The sequence below is a fragment of the Entelurus aequoreus genome, linkage group LG04, assembly GCF_033978785.1.
Source record: "Entelurus aequoreus isolate RoL-2023_Sb linkage group LG04, RoL_Eaeq_v1.1, whole genome shotgun sequence".
NCBI classification, from domain to species: domain Eukaryota; kingdom Metazoa; phylum Chordata; class Actinopteri; order Syngnathiformes; family Syngnathidae; genus Entelurus; species Entelurus aequoreus.
In genome coordinates this window covers 48,157,850-48,177,849 of record NC_084734.1, presented here as the reverse complement: position 1 = coordinate 48,177,849, position 20,000 = coordinate 48,157,850, and the positions used below count along the sequence as shown (strand labels likewise).

General features: G+C 41.5%; 2 protein-coding genes and 1 long non-coding RNA gene across 11 annotated transcripts in view; 1 reads left to right on the top strand and 2 right to left on the bottom strand.

Annotated features, from left to right (window-relative positions):
- The window catches only part of LOC133648710 (uncharacterized), a 13,997-nt gene extending 2,667 nt beyond the window's left edge, over positions 1–11,330 (bottom strand). For 2 of the 6 annotated variants that reach the window (XR_009825917.1, XR_009825916.1), the window contains exons 1-3: positions 10,881–11,330; positions 7,943–8,080; positions 7,087–7,159 (exon numbers count right to left, since the gene is read on the bottom strand). This is a non-coding gene — a long non-coding RNA (uncharacterized LOC133648710). The remainder of the gene's footprint in view (positions 1–7,086; positions 7,160–7,942; positions 8,081–10,880) is intronic. The other 4 variants (XR_009825921.1, XR_009825920.1, XR_009825919.1 and 1 more) reach the window with 3 other exon arrangements.
- galnt14 (UDP-N-acetyl-alpha-D-galactosamine:polypeptide N-acetylgalactosaminyltransferase 14 (GalNAc-T14)) overlaps positions 1–11,616 on the top strand; it is a 204,072-nt gene extending 192,456 nt beyond the window's left edge. For 2 of the 3 annotated variants that reach the window (XM_062045052.1, XM_062045050.1), the window contains exons 12-15: positions 429–515; positions 1,063–1,207; positions 6,615–6,734; positions 10,857–11,616. In XM_062045052.1, the coding sequence (XP_061901036.1) occupies positions 429–515; positions 1,063–1,207; positions 6,615–6,734; positions 10,857–11,015 (511 nt within the window). In that variant the 3' untranslated portion in view covers positions 11,016–11,616. The remainder of the gene's footprint in view (positions 1–428; positions 516–1,062; positions 1,208–6,614; positions 6,735–10,856) is intronic. The other variant, XM_062045051.1, reaches the window with a different exon arrangement.
- Positions 11,479–20,000, bottom strand: part of LOC133648709 (phospholipase A and acyltransferase 2-like) — a 10,324-nt gene continuing 1,802 nt past the window's right edge. The window contains exons 2-4 of one of the 2 annotated variants that reach the window (XM_062045054.1): positions 13,565–13,685; positions 13,272–13,480; positions 11,479–13,115 (exon numbers count right to left, since the gene is read on the bottom strand). In XM_062045054.1, coding sequence (XP_061901038.1) covers positions 13,032–13,115; positions 13,272–13,480; positions 13,565–13,685 — 414 coding nt within the window. In that variant the 3' untranslated portion in view covers positions 11,479–13,031. Of the gene's footprint in view, positions 13,116–13,181; positions 13,481–13,564; positions 13,686–20,000 lie in introns of both variants that reach the window. The other variant, XM_062045053.1, reaches the window with a different exon arrangement.

Genomic DNA, 20,000 nt, shown 5'->3' with positions numbered 1-20,000 from the left:
ATCCTTGAAAACAGTTACTTGAATCTTTTATTCCAGGTCCTTTGATCCAAATCCTTCATTTCAAAGCCCTAAGAACCAAGTCCCTAAATCCAAATCCGTATAATTAAGTTTTTAAACCTAGACCTTGAGAACTAAACACTTAAATCCAGATCCTCAGAGCCAAGTCCTGAGAGATTGAGTGAAGTTCCTGAGCATCATCACATCCTTCCTGATACTGACATCATCGTCATCATCAGCTGTCCTGTTTGCAGGTTGTCTAAGGCCCCGTCCACGTCCTCCTCAACCATCTTAAAATGTCACTTTGTTTTTGTCAGCCAGCAGCAGGCAACACGCTGACATTTAAACGCATCGCACGTCGCCATTTTGCTGCGTGTGCTGCTTCTTGTAGAGGGAGACCACCGTGTCGCTCATCAAAGTGTTTTTGTCAGCAGCATCCGAGGACGCGTGGAGCTGAGACGCAAGCTCAAATGCAAATCTTTCAAGTGGTACCTGGACCATGTCTACCCAGAACTCAAGTCAGTCCCAGTCTTGTTTCTTCAACTGTGTTGCTGGTGCATCTCATTAAGTATCAAAAAAGCATGCACTGAAGTGTCCTCACACACGCACACACGCACACACACGCACACACACGCACACGCACATTCACATGAAGCCCCCACAATGGAATTAACAGGCGAGCTCTCGGGGGACGCCGACCCTCTAAACGAAGAATAACCTTTTACAGCTTATTAAAAGGCGGCAAGATAGCAGATTGAATTAGCACCCATGGCCTTGAGCGCTCTACTTGAACATCAAAGTTTATCAGAAGAAAAAGTTTGCAGTAATAAGTTGTGAGCGGCCGCCATCGTGTCTTTGTAGACCACATCTTGATGGACTTAATTAACTCCCTCTGCTAATCTCCTCATGCTAATTAACAGGCTAAGATCCAGAAAGGCCATGTGTGCTTTCACACAGGAACAGGTTTCTTTCCACCCCCAGCCCAGAAGTGTCCACCTGGTGTACATATATTTTACAGGTGCACAAAAAGTCGCTAATTATTATAGCTTCTGCTTCCTCCATCAGAGTCCCTGACGATTCTGACTCGCAGTCCGGGCTGATCCGACAGAGGCACAACTGCTTGGAGTCTCGTAGCGTGGACGGCCAGGAGGTGCCGGTGCTCATGTTGGCGCCCTGTGTGAATCCAGACGGGGTCCATGCCCCTAACCAGGTAGGCGAGACACCAGCAAGCTCACTCATTTGGTTAAAAAGGGTACTGCAGCTACGTTGTTGGTCCAGGTTGTTTGCTAGTGTTGACGTGATTAGAGACGTGCTGAAACAGGAGCTGTCCAAAGCGACATATTGTAAACATTAAACCAATTCTTTATTAAGTATAACAGTAATTTGCTTTGCCAACTTTGACACAAAGCTAAGATTCTACCATATATTGATTGATTGATTGATTGATTGATTGATTGAAACTTTTATTAGTAGATTGTACAGTACAGTACATATTCCGTACAATTGACCACTAGATGGTAACACTCGAATAAGTTTTTCAACTTGTTTAAGTCGGGGTCCACGTTAATCAATTCATGGTAATGATCATATACTTTTCGCCGCAGTAATGTATCAAATGTATTATTCTATGATATTGATATCGGATATCGGTCCGATACCAGCAGAAAAACTGATTATATCAGTTTGCATCTGAAACGTCTGCTATAAGAACTCCAATACAAGCAGTCTGTTAGTGCCCACTAACGTCTTTTCTTGCTAGCTTAGCAGACCGATAACAGGTCGTCTCCATTCAAGAGCCTTTTGAGAGTCTCACTTACCGTATTTTTCGGATTATAAATCGCTCCGGAGTATACGTCGCACCGGCCGAAAATGCATAATAAAGAAGGAAAAAAACATATATACGTCTCACTCGAGTATAAGTCGCATTTTTTGGGGAAATTTATTTGATAAACCCCAACACCAAGAATAGACATTTGAAAGGCAATTTAAAATAAATAAAGAATAGTGAACAACAGGCTGAATAAGTGTACGTTATATGACGCACAAATAACCAACTGAGAACGTGCCTGGTATGTTAAAGGCCTACTGAAATGAAATGTTTTTATTTAAACGGGGATAGCAGATCCATTCTATATGTCATACTTGATCATTTTGCGATATTGCCATATTTTTGCTGAAAAGATTTAGTAGAGAACAACGACGATAAAGGTCGCAACTTTTGGTCGCTGATAAAAAAAGCCTTGCCTATACCGGAAGTAGCGTGACGTCACCGGAGGAAGGGCTCCTCACATTTTCCCATTGTTTACAATGCAGCGAGAGAGATTCGGACCGAGAAAGCGATGATTACCCCATTAATTTGAGCGAGGATGAAAGATTTGTGGATGAGGAAAGTGAGAGTGAAGGACTAGAGTGCAGTGCAGGACGTATCTTTTTTCACTCTGACCGTAACTTAGGTACAAGGGTTCATTGGATTCCACACTTTGTCCTTTTTCTATTGTGGATCACGGATTTGTATTTTAAACCACCTCGGATACTATATCCTCTTGAAAATGAGTCGAGAACGCGAAATGGACATTCACAGTGACTTTTATCTCCACGACAATACATCGGCGAAGCTCTTTAGCTATTGAGCTAACGTGATAGTATCGGGCTCAAATGCAGGTAGAAACTAAATAAATAAATCCCTGACTGGAAGGATAGACAGAAGATCAACAATACTATTAAACCATGGACATGTAAATACACGGTTAATAATTCCCAGCTTGTCGAAGCTTAACAATGCTGTTGCTAACGACGCCATTGAAGCTAACTTAGCAACGGGACCTTACAGTTATGATAAAAAACATTAGCGCTCCACCTACGCCAGCCAGCCCTCATCTGCTCATCAACACCCGTGCTCACCTGCGTTCCAGCGATCAACGGAAGGACAAAGGACTTCACCCGATCATCCTTGCAGTCTGCGGCTAGCGCGTCTGCTATCCAAGTCAAAGTCCTCCTGGTTGTGTTGCTACAGCCAGCCGCTAATACACCGATCCCACCTACAACTTTCTTCTTTGCAGTCTTCATTGTTCATTAAACAAATTGCAAAAGATTCACCAACACAGATGTCCAGAATACTGTGGAATTTTGAGATGAAAACAGAGCTTTTTTGTATTGGATTCAATGGGGTACCAATACTTCCGTTTCAACGATTGACGTCACGCACATACGTCATCATACATAGACGTTTTCAACCGGAAGTTTAGCGGGAAATTTAAAATTGCACTTTATAAGTTAACCCGGCCGTATTGACATGTTTTGCAATGTTAAGATTTCATCATTGATATATAAACTATCAGACTGCGTGGTCGGTAGTAGTGGGTTTCAGTAGGCCTTTAACATAACATATTATGGTAAGAGTCATTCAAATAACTATAACACATAGAACATGCTATACGTTTACCAAACAATCTGTCACTTCTGATTGCTAAATCCGATGAAATCTTCTTCCTCGTTGTCGCTCCTGGTATGCGCCGCTAGCGTCCTTTCTTTCTGCTGCTCGATCGCCGTTTTCTGCTGCATATTTCACTATGTCCAGTTTGTAATCTGCAGTATATGATTTCCTTTTCGGTGCCATTTTTGTTCAGCCCTTCTCAGTTTTTATAAGTTACCGCCAATGTTGAAATGTTCCATTTTAATAGCTACGGACACAGTAGCAGTTAGCATCCCATAACCCACAATGCACTTCTGCCATGACGCACCATGCACTTCTGCCATGACCCTCCCCCGCCGAATTCTTATTGGCTGACGTGTGTGTGACGATTGCTGACATTTGCTTCGTCTCTTACGCGAATGAGATAAATAATATTATTTGATATTTTACGGTAATGTGTTAATAATTTCACACATAAGTCTCTCCGGAGTATATGTCGCACCCCCGGCCAAACTATGAAAAAAACTGCGACTTATAATCCGAAAAATACGGCAACACTGTAAAACTGAACGAACAAATGAAGTTTATCAATATAACTTACATGCTATACAAAATAACTTCTCTGTAACATTCCAACTTAAAAATGTTTAATTAAAACAAATGTGCTAGCTCGATGCTAATTTGCATTGCATTTGCCATATATAGTACATGCTACTAATAAGCATTAGTGATTTTACATGGCAATTTCAACACCTCCCACATTTGTAATGACAACTACAACTAAGATGTGCATTACAATCAAACAGCTGGTGTGTAATAAGTACAATACTTACAGTATAAATACTTTGTAAGACTCAACAAAAGACAAGACTGACACATTCAACTTAATGTCAAAGACTACTTCCTGACCACAGCAACACATTTAGGACATGAATGCATACTTGCAAATAAGATTCAACATCCAGCATGTAGAGCCCAACACAATATCACTTGATTAAGCCTTTTCTAATATACTACTATAAAAAAATTAATAAAAAGTATGTATTATTCATGCTGATATCATATCGGCTTTGTATCAGCCAATAGTTAAAACTGCAATATCAGGACCCCCGAAGGTATGTATACTGAAAAAAGTGTGCCAAAGTCCTACATAAAAATATAAAGAAGTCATGTAAAAAGAAACTGAAAAAGAAAACAGCATGCGTGGTGTGCTTGATGGCGCGATAACGACGCAGAAACACGACAGCCTCCGTTAAGATAAAAACAGAAGCAGATCTTTCACGCCCGCAAGCATCAATGAACATGTGGCGTCAATAAATCAACGCCCTCGTTAGCGGCGAAGTGAAGATGTCATCTTACTGGAGCAATTAACAACATGCTAACAATTCATTTACAATTAAAGGCCTACTGAAATGATTTTTTTTTATTTAAACGGGGATAGCAGATCTATTCTATGTGTCATACTTGATCATTTCGCGATATTGCCATATTTTTGCTGAAAGGATTTAGTATAGAACAACGATGATAAAGATTGCAACTTTTGGTATCTGATAAAAAAAAGGCTTGCACCTACCGGAAGTAGCGTGACGTAGTCAGTTGAACATATACGCAAAGTTCCCTATTGTTTACAATGATGGCCGCATGAAGTGAGAGAGATTCGGACCGAGAAAGCGACAATTTCCCCATTAATTTGAGCGAGGATGAAAGATTTGTGGATGAGTAAAGTGCAAGTGAAGGACTAGTGGGGAGTTAAGGCTATTCAGATAGGGAAGATGCTGTGAGAGCCGGGGGTGACCTGATATTCAGCTGGGAATGACTACAACAGTAAATAAACACAAGACATATATATACTCTATTAGCCACAACACAACCAGGATTATATTTAATATGCCACAAATTAATCCTGCATAAAAACACCTGCGTGTTTGTTACGCTAGCTCCTAGCTCCTCTGCTAGCTCCTAGCTCCATAGAACACGCCAATACAATTCAAACACCTGATCAACACACACAATCACTCAGCCCAAAAGACCGTTCACCTAACCCAAGGTTCATAAAGCTTATATATTTTTTAAAAGTTACGTACGTGACGCGCACATACGGTCAAGCTATCAAATGTTTAGCAGCCAAGGCTGCATACTCACGGTACCTGATATTCAGCTGGGAATGACTACAACAGTAAATAAACACAAGACATATATATACTCTATTAGCCACAACACAACCAGGCTTATATTTAATATGCCACGAATTAATCCTGCATAAAAACACCTGCGTGTTTGTTATGCTAGCTCCTAGCTCCTATGCTGGCTCCTAGCTCCATAGAACACGCCAATACAATTCAAACACCTGATCAACACACACAATCACTCAGCCCAAAAGACCGTTCACCTAACCCAAGGTTCATAAAGCTTATATATTTTAAAAAAGTTACGTACATACGCAAAAAAAAGTTGCGCACATACGGTCAAGCGATCAAATGTTTAGAAGCCAAAGCTGCATACTCACAGTAGCACGTCTGCGTCTTTGTCATCCAAATCAAAGTAATCCTGGTAAGAGTCTGTGTTGTCCCAGTTCTCTACAGGCGTCTGTGTATCGAAGTCAAAAGTCCTCCTGGTTAGAGTCTCTGTTATCCGAGTTCTTCCATCTTGACTGCATCTTTCGGGAATGTAAACAAAGAAGCGCCGGCTGTGTACTGTTGTTGCTGACTACGTTCGAAAAATACGTCCATTTCGCACCGACAACTTTCTTCTTTGCTTGCTCAGCTTCCTTCTCCATAATGCAATGAACATGATTGCAACAGATTCACGAACACAGATGTCCAGAATACTGTGGAATTATGAAATGAAAACAGAGCTTTTTCGTATTGGCTTCAATGTGGAAGGCATACCCGTGTTCGCCGGGCTACGTCACGCGCATACGTCATCCTCAGAGGCGTTTCGAACCGGAAGTTTAGCGGCAAATTTAAAATGTCACTTTATAAGTTAACCCGGCCATATTGGCATGTGTTATAATGTTAAGATTTCATCATTGATATATAAACTATCAGACTGCGTGGTCGGTAGTAGTGGGTTTCAGTAGGCCTTTAAGGTCCTTTAAGAGCATGTATTTATCATTATGAGCAAAATGTTCAGTGGGGTACATTGTGGTCGTCCGCCCTTCAGCATGCATGTTTGTGGTCCCAAAGTGATAGTGTTCTTCCTGCAGGAGTGGATGTACACACCAGGCCAGCAGATACGACAACACCACCACTGTGTATCCGTCACCACCACCTTCCCCGCCTCACAACTGCTGCTGCTGCCCTGCAACATGGCCGACGGCAAGCAGGTTTGCGCACGCACGCACGCACGCACGCACGCACGCACGCACGCACGCACGCACACACACACACACACACACACACACACACCGGTGTTGCATAACCAAAGGCCAGCCACTATCGTATATCACATTACCAAAAATTAATTCATGCAAATGTTAATTAATGTAAATATGAATTTGTACAAAGATGGTCATTATGCATACACACACACACATGTGCTCGGCAGGTTATTATACACTCCCTCCCCACACACACACACACACACACACACACACACACACACACACACACACACACACACACACACACACACACACACACACACACACGCGCACACACACACACACTTGTCATTACCTGACCAGTGGGCACCTTGACGGCGTCCCAGAACTCCCTGCAGCAGAAACCAATCTGACAAGTCATAAATCACCTGAGAGAGAGGGAGGGAGGGGGCACACTAGCATGAAGTAGGTGAGGGTGGCGGGGCGTCTGGAGATTTTGAAGGGGCGGAGCCAAGTCACTGTCAAGAGGCAGGCAGCTAAAAATGAGCTCATTACACCTCACCAACTGTTCAGTGTGTGTGTGTGTGTGTGTGTGTGTGTGTGTGTGTGTGTGTGTGTGTGTGTGTGTGTGTGTGTGTGTGTGTGTGTGTGTGTGTGTGTGTGTGTGTGTGTGTGTGTGTGTGTGTGTGTGTGTGTGTTTGTGTGTGTGTGTCTCTGTCTGTCTGCTAATCCTGGTTGACTTCTTCATCCCAAATGTGTGTGACTAGATCAAACATGCGCGTGTGTGTGTGTGTGTGTGTGTGTGTGTGTGTGTGTGTGTGTGTGTGTGTGTGTGTGTGTGTGTGTGTGTGTGTGTGTGTGTGTGTGTGTGTAAGCGCTGGTACGGTGCATCATTTGATCCTTGAGTCAGTCTTTGACGTGTGAGAAGGACGACGATCCACAGAGGAAGACAGCATGTCAGCGCTAAGAACGAAAACAAGCACAGATGCTGCCAGCGCGCTTGTCACACACACGCGCACACATTCATATATGAATAGGCAACATCATGCACTCTAAGCATCTGGTAACATTCCTTTCCTCCACCAGAGGCCCAACTAGTGTCAGAAAACACAATAAATGGTCATTTAGCTCTATAGAATGCATATTATTACGATCATTATTATTATTTGCATTATTTTTTAAATATTTGTTTTTATTATTATATCATTGACCTTTGACTTTCAGTTCATCCATCCATCCATTTTCTACCGTTTGTCCTTTACGGGGTCCAGGGGGGTGCTGGAGCCTATCTCAGCTGCACACGTGTTGGCCCTGCGATGAGGTGGCGACTTGTCCAGGGTGTAGCCCGCCTTAAACATTTCAAAAACAAAACATCACTTTTTACAGCTGATGCGCCTGAAGTCAGTCAAGGCAAGCCCTGTCCCCTGTGTTATCCATTACTAAACTAATCATACTGCATGTCTCCACTAGAGGAAGCCCTGTCTTAAAGCCATGCTGTGGTAAGCAGCAAATATGGCGATGTCGACAAGTCAAGATGATATTTTAGTGATGTGGGAAAGACCATCATAATGACAGCAGTGCATGCTGGGATGCGAACTGCAGCCAGAAACACTGAATTCACTCGCTTTCGGTTATCTCGCCATCTTAATAAAATGCAATGTGGTGAGCGCTGTGTCGAGCACAAGGCCCGAACAATGTTATCCACATCGAAATACAAGACAGCGATACGCTTCAAAGGCTCTACAACATTAAAAAAAACATGGCCGCCGCGTGTTTACTGATGAAAAGATACATGCTCGCAGATGTTGTGTCACATGATTGAACATGGCATGCTCTGATTCTGTTTGCTTCCTTTAGTTTTATCTGGACCACCAACAACAAACGCGCACACACACGCACACACACACACACACACACACACACACACACACACACACACACACACACACACACACACTGGTTAAAAAACACTTTTCATGTCTGATCTAATCTGATGCCTTGTTTTCCAGATATGAACAATGCTCACATGCATACACACACACACACACACACGCACACACACACAGTCAGTGGGCCCTACACTTCCTATCATATTGAGCATGCCGCCATCTTGTGGTCACATACGTAAATTGCAGGATTTGTGTTTTCATTTTATATTACTTTTTTTAAATTCTATATGTATATAATTTCGTTTTTAAAATTATATTTTAAAAAGTTTTAAACTAAAATTAAAAATACGTGATATTGGGGAAAGCATTAGCTTTATATACAGATAGCCTATTTTATGGTGCCCTTTTTTTTTGCTGCAGCTGTTACATTTACTGTAATATTGTACATGGTAATTGGGATTTGTTATATATTATATAAAAAATATAATATAATATAGCAGTATATATTACATACTGTATATATAATATGTAAATATTACATATAAGTTATATTTTATATTGCTACTATGGTACATTTTTTGTCTACTTAATACCTGCATTATCCTTTCCATCCTTTGAAACTGAGCTACTTACTGTGTGGAACAATTTCCCTTGTGGATCAATAAAGTTTGTCTAAGTCTATGTTAATGTGCAAAATAATTGACAGATTGTCTACCGTAAAAATAAATATACAATATTACTTTAAAAATCCTAAATCAAGGTTGGCTTATTTAAAAAGGCCTACTGAAATTAAATGTTTTTATTTAAACGGGGATAGCAGATCCATTCTATGTGTCATACTTGATCATTTCGTGATATTGCCATATTTTTGCTGAAAGGATTTAGTAGAGAACATCGACGATAAAGTTCGCAACTTTTGGTCGCTGATAAAAAAAGCCTTGCCTGTACCGGAAGTAGCGTGACGTCGCAGGTTGAAAGGCTCCTCACATTTCCCCATTGTTTACACCAGCAGCGAGAGCGATTCGGACCGAGAAAGCGACGATTACCCCATTAATTTGAGCCAGGATGAAAGATTCGTGGATGAGGAACGTGAGAGTGAAGGACTAGAGTGCAGTGCGGGACGTATCTTTTTTCGCTCTGACCATAACTTAGGTACAAGGGCTCATTGGATTCCACACTCTGTCCTTTTTCTATTGTGGATCACGGATTTGTATTTTAAACCACCTTGGATACTATATCCTCTTGAAAATGACAGTCGAGAACGCGAAATGGACATTCACAGTGACTTTTATCTCCACGACAATACATCGGTGAAGCACTTTAGCTACGGAGCTAACATGATAGCATCGTGCTTAAATGCAGATAGAAACAAAATAAATAAGCCCCTGACTCGAAGGATGGACAACAGATCAACAATACTACTATCAGGAGACACCGAACCAAACACTGGACCTGTAACTACACGGCTAATGCTGTGCCGCCTGTCGAAGCCTAGCAATGCTGTTGTTAACGATGCCATTGAAGCTAACTTAGCTACGGGACCTCGTCAGAGCTATGATGAAAACATTATCTCTCCACCTACGCCAGCCCTCATCTGCTCATCAACACCCGTGCTCACCTGCGTTCCAGCGATCGACGGCGCGACGAAGGACTTCACCCGATCATCGATGCGGTCGGCGGCTAGCGTCGGATAGCGCCTCTGCTATCATCAAAGTCCTCCTGGTTGTGTTGCTGCAGCCAGCCGCTAATACACCGATCCCACCTACAGCTTTCTTCTTTGCAGTCTCCATTGTTCATTAAACAAATTGCAATAGATTCACCAACACATATGTCCAGAATACTGTGGAATTTTGCGATGAAAACAGAGCTGTTTGTATTGAGATACAATGTGTCCGAATACTTCCGTTTCAACCATTGACGTCACGCGCAAACGTCATCATACATAGACGTTTTCAACCGGAAGTTTCGCGGGAAATTTAAAATTGCACTTTATAAGTTAACCCGGCCGTATTGGCATGTGTTGCAATGTTAAGATTTCATCATTGATATATAAACTATCGGACTGCGTGGTCGGTAGTAGTGGGTTTCAGTAGGCCTTTAAATTCAATTTAGTGTTTTTTTAATCATCTCAAAATTAAAATAACAATTTTGTTTAGACACTATGGCTCGACCCACACAGGAAGTATCTTCGCTTACAATGTGTGGCGTGGCGTGTAATTGTCGGTGTGTCCCTCAGCGTTGGCAAAAGTCTGGCACTCACCTGGAGCACCAGGCGTCCCGTTTCTGCCTAGACTCGGCTATGGCGCTGGACGGGCTGGACTCGTCCCGCATGCTGGTCATCAGCCCGTGTGAGCTGAGCGCCGCCACGCAGAGATGGGACGTGCCTTTCTCCTGACTTCCCACCGACCCCGTGACCTCTCACCTCATCTCGAAGATGCCAGCGGATGAGCGTCTGTTAGTAGGGAAGTTAGTGGGCTGTTTGGGTTCGGAACGTGAAGGCGTGACGAGACACCAAGTGCACCTTAAGACTGGCGGCCATGTCGGAGTTGTTCGCACAGAACACGAGGCGGTAACAAACTCATTCAAAATATTCACAATGTTTTGATACTAGGAGGGGAAAGCGTGTGACTTCTTACGACATATTTGCCTACTTTAAAAATCATTGTGACAGCGAGAGCGCTCCCTCTGGTGGCAGCCATGAATAGAAAGATGAACCGCAAACAGGAAGTGAGCTGATGAAGCACTTCCTGTGTCAATTATAAGGTCCGACGCCCTTTTACTTTGTGCATGTTTCTGTCATGCCTCTCAAAATAAATCACTTCATGGCCTTCCCGTGGTTCTTCACGTGTAAGCTTTTATTGTGTTGACAGAAAGTGACTCTTTTGTCTTGTTTTTGTCTAAACACCTGCTTCTATTCTCAATAAAAGTTTTGTAGTGACGACTGACTTGTTTTCTCATTGTGTACAGCTCCACTAATGGACATTGGAATGTTACTTTCAAAGGCAAAATTAAAGTATTGCTAGAAACATACTTTTATATGGGACTTTATTGTATTATATGTATAGTACATGTTCCAAAAAGTAAAAAGTATAAAACACCACCAGAATTAGAGATATTACAAGTTAAAGTGAAGAAGCTTAGTGTTACGCTCATGACTTGGTGTAACTAAACATTAAAGTTAAAGTACCAATGATTGTCACACACACACTAGGTGTGGCGAAATTATTACCCTATAAGATGAAGGCAATTGCATTTTATTAATATTTGAAATGTATTCAATGTTTATGAATGAATATTTAAATATACTAAATGTAAAAAAGGGAATAAATATTCAAAATAAGATCATTAAATGAAATCTAGTTTGGTTACGCCATCATGAGCGCAACACAAGGTTGTAAAAGTTTCAACTACAATTCTAAATAAGATGTCAAAAGCAAACTGAAATCAAATACACACAGCTTAAAGATTGATCAATACCTATTTAAATTTAGTAATACATAAATATGATGATTTATCAAAATATAAAAGAAATATACCTGAACAGAACGCTCATGATGGTTATAGCAAAAAGTAACGCTATTAATCGCGTTTTTCCAAGTTTTTGGGGCATTTTTATGCCATTTCCAAGCATCTCCTTTTTATTATTGTTGATTTTAAATGGTCAAACTAATGCATATTATATATGCATGACCTAGTAAACAAAAAAAATGTCATATTTATTTTGATTGTTACATTTTGAAGTACATTTGTGCAGGTGGGTGCGAATGTACCCATTACCAGAGCTGTACACCATTAGATACACTCACGTAGTGTCCAGCGTTTATTTACTCAACCGCAGGGAGTCTTAGGCCTAATGTACTATATGTTGCTGACTCCTTTGAGTGGAAAAAATACATTCCACTCTAGTCCTGTAGGAGGCAGTAACGCTCATAGTAAAGTGGGCGTGAACTGTCTCATGCAACAATCTTTTTCCCCCACAGCTCCACCTGCTGGATCTGATGAGTCACTGCAACACTTGACACCTATTGCAAAACTCAAATAGGAATTCATCTACTTGCGCTTTTATCCGGATCTGCACCTAAATGTTGTTCTGTGTATTTTTTTTAGGTTTTGCATCTTCTTTCTTGCTCGCTAGCTAACAAATGTTGATGAAAGCCTAACCAGCAATAACGACAAGTCAGGTAGATTCATAATATTAGGAACAGCTGTTAGTAGCATATAGTACATAATAATGCAAGTCAATAATGATGATGATGACATCCGATGAGCTACATCTCCTGGACTGTGTGTGTGTGTGTGTCTGTCTGTCTGTCTGTCTGTCTGTCTGTCTGTCTGTGTGCGTGCGTGCGTGCGTGCGTGCGTGTGTGTGTGCGTGCGTGCGTGCGAGTGTGTGTGTCTCTAGATGCAGTCTTCATTCGTTTTCTTTGGAATCCACAATGTCCTGGAATTTGGTTGTCGCGGCCTCATTCTCCACGTTTTTGGGCTTGGTGGGTATCTGAAGGAAGGGAATCAGAGGTCAAAGGTCATGCGGATGTTTCCACGGTTAAAGTTGAACAAGTACCTGGTTGCACACAGCCTTCCCAAAGCGAACAAACGTGGCAAAGTGTTCGCAGTTGAGGGCAAAGAGATCGTAGGTGAGCTCTTCGTTTACCAGGGCGTCGCTGCGCCGCCTCATGTCTTCGGTGGAGGACGGCGTGAAGGCGTGCCGGTTGTTGCAGATCAGGATGTGAGTGCCAGCGGGGACGTTGACCTCACCAAGTGGCACACAACGTATCTTGGTGGCTCCCAGCAGGAGGTCGCCGCAGATGGGAAACAGGTTTTGGAGGGACATGCGAAGGTTTCCCATGATGGTGCTCTCCTCTGCAGCAACACATAGGAAGTTGTCATTATAGAACAGGGGTCAAAGGTTAAATGACAGCCCCGGGTCACATGACGCAGCCTCACCTGCGACTGCAAAGTGGATCACATGACCGTCGTCGTGGTACACGCCCCAGTGAGAGTAGCCGATGGGGTACGAGAACTCGATCAGGTCACCGAATTTGGCTGTGGACACGATCTCCTCGATCTGTGCTTTCATACAAACATGGCAGTCAATTACAGTCTTGTAGAGACATGTAAAGTAACTATATATATATATTTTTTTTTTTATTTTATTATTATTTTTTTTAATATATATATATATATATATACATATATATACTGTACACACATACATATATACTAGTATTATAGATAGTATATCTAAATATATATATTTATATATACATATCTAACTATATATGTACATAAATATAAAGATGTATTTATTTATAAAGATTTGAAGTTAGTGTAGTGATATATATATATTAAATATGTATGTAACGTAATTAGATAATACATCTAAACAAATTTGATATCTAAATTACTTGTGTGTGTATATGTTTATGTATATGTGTGTATATCTACAAACCCCATTTCCATATGAGTTGGGAAATTGTGTTAGATGTAAATATAAACGAAATACAATGATTTGCAAATCATTTTCAACTCATATTCAGTTGAATATGCTACAAAGACAACATATTTGATGTTCAAACTGATAAACATTTTTTTGTGTGCAAATAATCATTAACTTTAGAATTTGATGCCAGCAAAACGTGACAAAGAAGTTGGGAAAGGTGGCAATAAATACTGATAAAGTTGAGGAATGCTCATCAAACACTTATTTGGAACATCCCACAGGTGAACAGGCAAACTGGGAACAGGTGGGTGCCATGATTGGGTATAAAAGTAGATTCCATGAAATGCTCAGTCATTCACAAACAAAGATGGGGCGAGGGTCACCACTTTGTCAACAAATGCGTGAGCAAATTGTTGAACAGTTTAAGAAAAACCTTTCTCAACCAGCTATTGCAAGGAATTTAGGGATTTCACCATCTACGGTCCGTAATATCATCAAAGGGTTCAGAGAATCTGGAGAAATCACTGCACGTAAGCAGCTAAGCCCGTGACCTTTGATCCCTCAGGCTGTACTGCATCAACAAGCGACATCAGTGTGTAAAGGATATCACCACATGGGCTCAGGAACACTTCAGAAACCCACTGTCAGTAACTACAGTTGGTCGCTACATCTGTAAGTGCAAGTTAAAACTCTCCTATGTAAGGCAAAAACCGTTTATCAACAACACCCAGAAACGCCGTCGACTTCGCTGGGCCTGAGCTCATCTAAGATGGACTGATACAAAGTGGAAAATTGTTCTGTGGTCAGACGAGTCCACATTTCAAATTGTTTTTGGAAACTGTGGACGTTGTGTCCTCCGGACCAAAGAGGAAAAGAACCATCCGGATCGTTATAGGCGCAAAGTTGAAAAGCCAGCATCTGTGATGGTATGGGGGTGTATTAGCACCCAAGACATGGGTAACTTACACATCTGTGAAGGCGCCATTAATGCTGAAAGGTACATACATGTTTTGGAGCAACATATGTTGCCATCCAAGCAACGTTACCATAGACGCCCCTGCTTATTTCAGCAAGACAATGCCAAGCCACGTGTTACATCAATGTGGCTTCATAGTAAAAGAGTGCGGGTACTAGACTGGCCTGCCTGTAGTCCAAACCTGTCTCCCATTGAAAATGTGTGGCGCATTATGAAGCCTAAAATACCACAACGGAGACCCCCGGACTGTTGAACAACTTAAGCTATACATCAAGCAAGAATGGGAAAGAATTCCACCTGAGAAGCTTAAAAAATGTGTCTCCTCAGTTCCCAAACGTTTACTGAGTGTTGTTAAAAGGAAAGGCCATATAACACAGTGGTGAACATGCCCTTTCCCAACTACTTTGGCACGTGTTGCAGCCATGAAATTCTAAGTTAATTATTATTTGCAAAAAAAAAATTAAGTTTATGAGTTTGAACATCAAATATCTTCTCTTTGTCGTGCATTCAATTGAATATGGATTGAAAAGGATTTGCAAATCATTGTAGTCCGTTTATATTTACATCTAACACAATTTCCCAACTCATATGGAAACGGGGTTTGTAATATGCGTGTGTATGTATATTTTTATATGTCAAAATTAGAATCATTTTAATTCATAAGAAATATGAGGATACACTTCACACACACACATATATATATGTGTGTGCATATAAATATAAAAATACACCGTATAAACACACTCACACACATATACCATACCATACCATACCATACCATACCATACCATACCATACCATACCATACCAACTTTATTTATAAAGCCCTTTAAAAACAACCACAGTTGAAAAACAAAGGCCTGTACACCACAAAAAAATAAAGGCAGAGGACAGACTAAAAAATAAAATTTAAAACAGAAGTAAAATACACATTAAAAAAGCAAATACAAAATTACCCTAAGAACAATTTTGTTAGATAAAAAGCAGTTAAAAGTTAAAAACAGTTAAAAAAGTTAAAAGTTAAAAACAGTTTAAAGTCTCATGCTGGGTTAAAAGCCAGTGAATAAAAATGGGTTTTAAGAAGGGTCTTAAAAATAGCCAAAGATACATATATATATATATATATATACATATATATATATATATATATATATATATATATATATATATATATATATATATATATATATATATATATATATATATATATATATATATATATATATATATATATCCTCTCGATGAGATTCAAGAGGTAGTCAACTGAAATGGTTTTCACTTCACAAGTGTGCTTGAAGCTCATCGAGAGAATGCCAAGAGTGTGCAAAGCAGTAATCAGAGCAAAGGGTGGCTGTTTTGAAGAAACTAGAGTATAAAACATGTTTTCAGTTATTTCACCTTTTTTTGTTAAGTACATAACTCCACATGTGTTCATTCATAGTTTTGATGCCTTCACTGACAATCTACAATGTAAATAGTCATAAAAATAAAGAAAACCCATTGAAATGAGAAGGTGTGTCCAAACATTTGGCTTGTACTGTATGTAATGTAAATAGATAAAGTATCTACAAAATGTAATATCTAAATTACTACACTAACTTTAGTTGTAGTTACAATTGTAAGGCAAAACCTCTGTGTTATTTACTACCATTTATTTTAACTGTGTGCTGTATCATATAAGAATGCCCGTGCGCTCTTGTTGATCAAATTTACAGAGCTGTTTCTGCACGTAATCGACGATTGCAATGGTTTAAAGCTGCATTTTAATTTCATACCAAAGTGAATAGGGAAGTTTGCCCAACATGTAAAAATACAATACAACCTGCGATAAAGCCATATTTTTGAGGGAAAACACCAATATACTGTCATATAGATCCGATGCACACACACACGGCTCGATGGTGGGGGAGGATGCCGGGACAGACCTGGCAGGCCCAAACATATTGTGAGGGTCTGCTGGGAAGGCCTGGCAGAGTCCCCCGTCAGAGAGACTTTCAATTCCCACCTCCAGGAGAACTTCGAACATGTTACGAGGGAGGCGCTGGATACTGAGTCTGAGTGGACCATGTTCCGTGCCTCTATTGTCGAGGCAGCCAATCGGAGCTGTGGCCGCAAGATGGTCAGTACCTGCCGTGGCGGTAATCCCAGAACCCGCTGGTGGACACCAACGGTGAAGGATGCCGTCAAGCTGAAGAAGGAGTCCTATCGGGTCCTTTTAGCTCATGAGACTCCGGAGGCAGCGGACAGGTACCAACAGGCCAAGCGGTGTGAGGCTTTGGTGGTTGCAGGGGCAAAAACTCGGACATGGGAGGAGTTCGGAGAAGCCATGGAAAACAACTTCCAGATGACTTCGAAGCGATTCTAGACCACCGTCCGCCACCTCAGGAGGGGGAAGCAGTGCACTGTCAACACTGTGTATGGTGGGGATCGACTCTGGATTTTGTAGATCGGTAGAGGGAATACTTCAAAGACCTCCTCAATCCCCACTACACGTCTTCCAACGAGGAAGCAGTGCCTGGGGACTCCGCGGTGGGCTCTACTATTTCTGGGGTTGAGGTTGCCGAGGTAGTTAAGAAGCCTCTCGATGGCAGGGCTTCCGCCCGGAATTCCTTAAGGCTCTGGATGCTGTGGTTGACAATACTCTGTGTGGACATCTAGATTGGCAGACTGGGGTGGTGGTTCCTCTATTTAAAAAGGGGAACCGGAGGGTGTGTTCCAATTATCGTGGGATCACACTCCTCAGCCTTCCCAGTAAGGTCTATTCAGGTGTACTGGAGAGGAGGCTATGCCGGATAGTCGAACCTCAGATTTAAGAGGAGCAGTGTGGTTTTCGTCCTGGTCGTGGAACTGTGGATCAGCTCTAAACTCTCGGCAGGACGTACCGCCAGCTCTAAACTCTCGGAGGGGGGATGGGAGTTTTCCCAACCAGTGTACATGTGTTTTGTGGACTTGGAGAAGGCATTCGACTGTGTCCCTCGGGAAGTCCTGTGGAGAATGTTTAATTCTTGTACGTTGGACTGGCTTTTACTTTTAGTTGAGTGCATTATCTAAAGAAAATAATAAGCTTTACTGACTTTGGTACATTTCCAATGAGTATCGTCGCAATTCGTTACCTTTTGTTTTGTTTCCGCAGCTAATTGTTGCAAGAAGTACTACAATGCTCAGCACCAATCAGTGCAAAGAAGAAGGTGTATGATTGGCTCTCTGTGTGAGGCGCAAAAATAAACAGGAAGTTACATTTCCGTGTTCACAAAATACACGGACAACGGCAGCAAATATATGCTTTTACTTAAGTTATTTTGTTAATTGAGCATTAGTCAACTACACACTCACATAAGGTTTGTTGTGTGCCGGACACAAAAGGGCTGGTAGGAGGTAACTTTAGAAAGATAAATGAAAGTGTTTTAGTTTGTATTTGATGTACAACAGCTTGTATTTTATGTTGACTTAAGTCAGTGCTTCTCAAATAGTGGGGGTGGGGAGTGGGGGTGGGGGGAAAGGTGTCGGCGGGGCGTGAGAGACAAGGGACTTCGAGTCGTAGCTCAAATTAATCAACAAGGTCAACTAGGAAATGTCACAAAGTATACGTACGTACATACTGTAACTCTTCAGTTTACTGGTAATGAGTATATAAACACTTATTGTCAGGTTCTTATTAGGATTTCCATTCAGGGGGTGTGTGGACATTTTTTGTCTCCTAGAGGGGGCGTGACAGAAAATAATTGAGAACCACTGGTCTACGCAGAGGACATGAAGTACACAGACTTTGATCCTGTACTTGAAGTATTAAAGGTGTGTTACATTTAAGTGTTTGTATTTACACAGAAATTCCCATCGCCTATAGGACGCAGCTGCCACGAAGATGGATGAGCATTTTTTTTGTTCCTAAGAGGTTCCTGGGTGAAGCTAACATTACACGGCTTTGTCATGCTGTAAATCTGTATTTTGTGGTGGGGGGGCTATATTTTTTCAATGAGTTAGAGGCCTGTGTGTTGCCCCCTATTGGTTGTGCTAAAATAGGCTCCCATACAAGTAATATAGATATCCTTTGAAGTTGCATAGCCATTATTAGACCATCCATCCATCCATTTTCTACCCCCTGTCCCTATTGGGGTTGCGGGGGCGCTGGAGCCTATCCCACCCTGTACAAGTCACTACCTCATTGCAGAGCCAACACAGATAGACAAACATTCACACTCACATTCACACTACGGGAAATTTAGTCCAGTACTTCTGATATAGTGGGGTGGGCATGATGAGGTGTCAGGGGGTGTGAGAAGACAACACACAAGTCTTCAGCTAGGTGGCATGTAGGTGCTGATGTCAGCAGCTCACGTAGTGTGTGATTGTGTGTATAAATGGGTGAATGGGTGAAGGTGACAAACGCTTTGGGTATTGGGTAGGACTGTAGGTATAGTAAAGCACTGTTTACTGTAAACACACACCATTGACCATTGCTCAATTGTTTTTCAATTTAAAGGCCTACTGAAACCCACTACTACCGACCACGCAGTCTGATAATTTATGGATCAATGATGAAATCTTAACATTGCAACACATGCCAATACGGCCGGGTTAACTTATAAAGTACAATTTTAAATTTCCAGCGAAACTTCCGGTTGAAAACGTCTATGTATGATGACGTATGCGCGTGACGTCAATGGTTGAAACGGAAGTATTCGGACACATTGTATCCAATACAAAAAGCTCTGTTTTCATAGCAAATTTCCACAGTATTCTGGACATCTGTGTTGGTGAATCTTTTGCAATTTGTTTAATGAACAATGAAGACTGCAAAGAAGAAAGCTGTAGGTGGGATCTGCGTATTAGCGGCTGGCTGCAGCAACACAACCAGGAGGACTTTGACTTGGATAGCAGACGCGCTATCCGACGCTAGCCGCCGACCGCATCGATGATCGGGTGAAGTCCTTCGTCGCTCCGTCGATCGCTGGAACGCAGGTGAG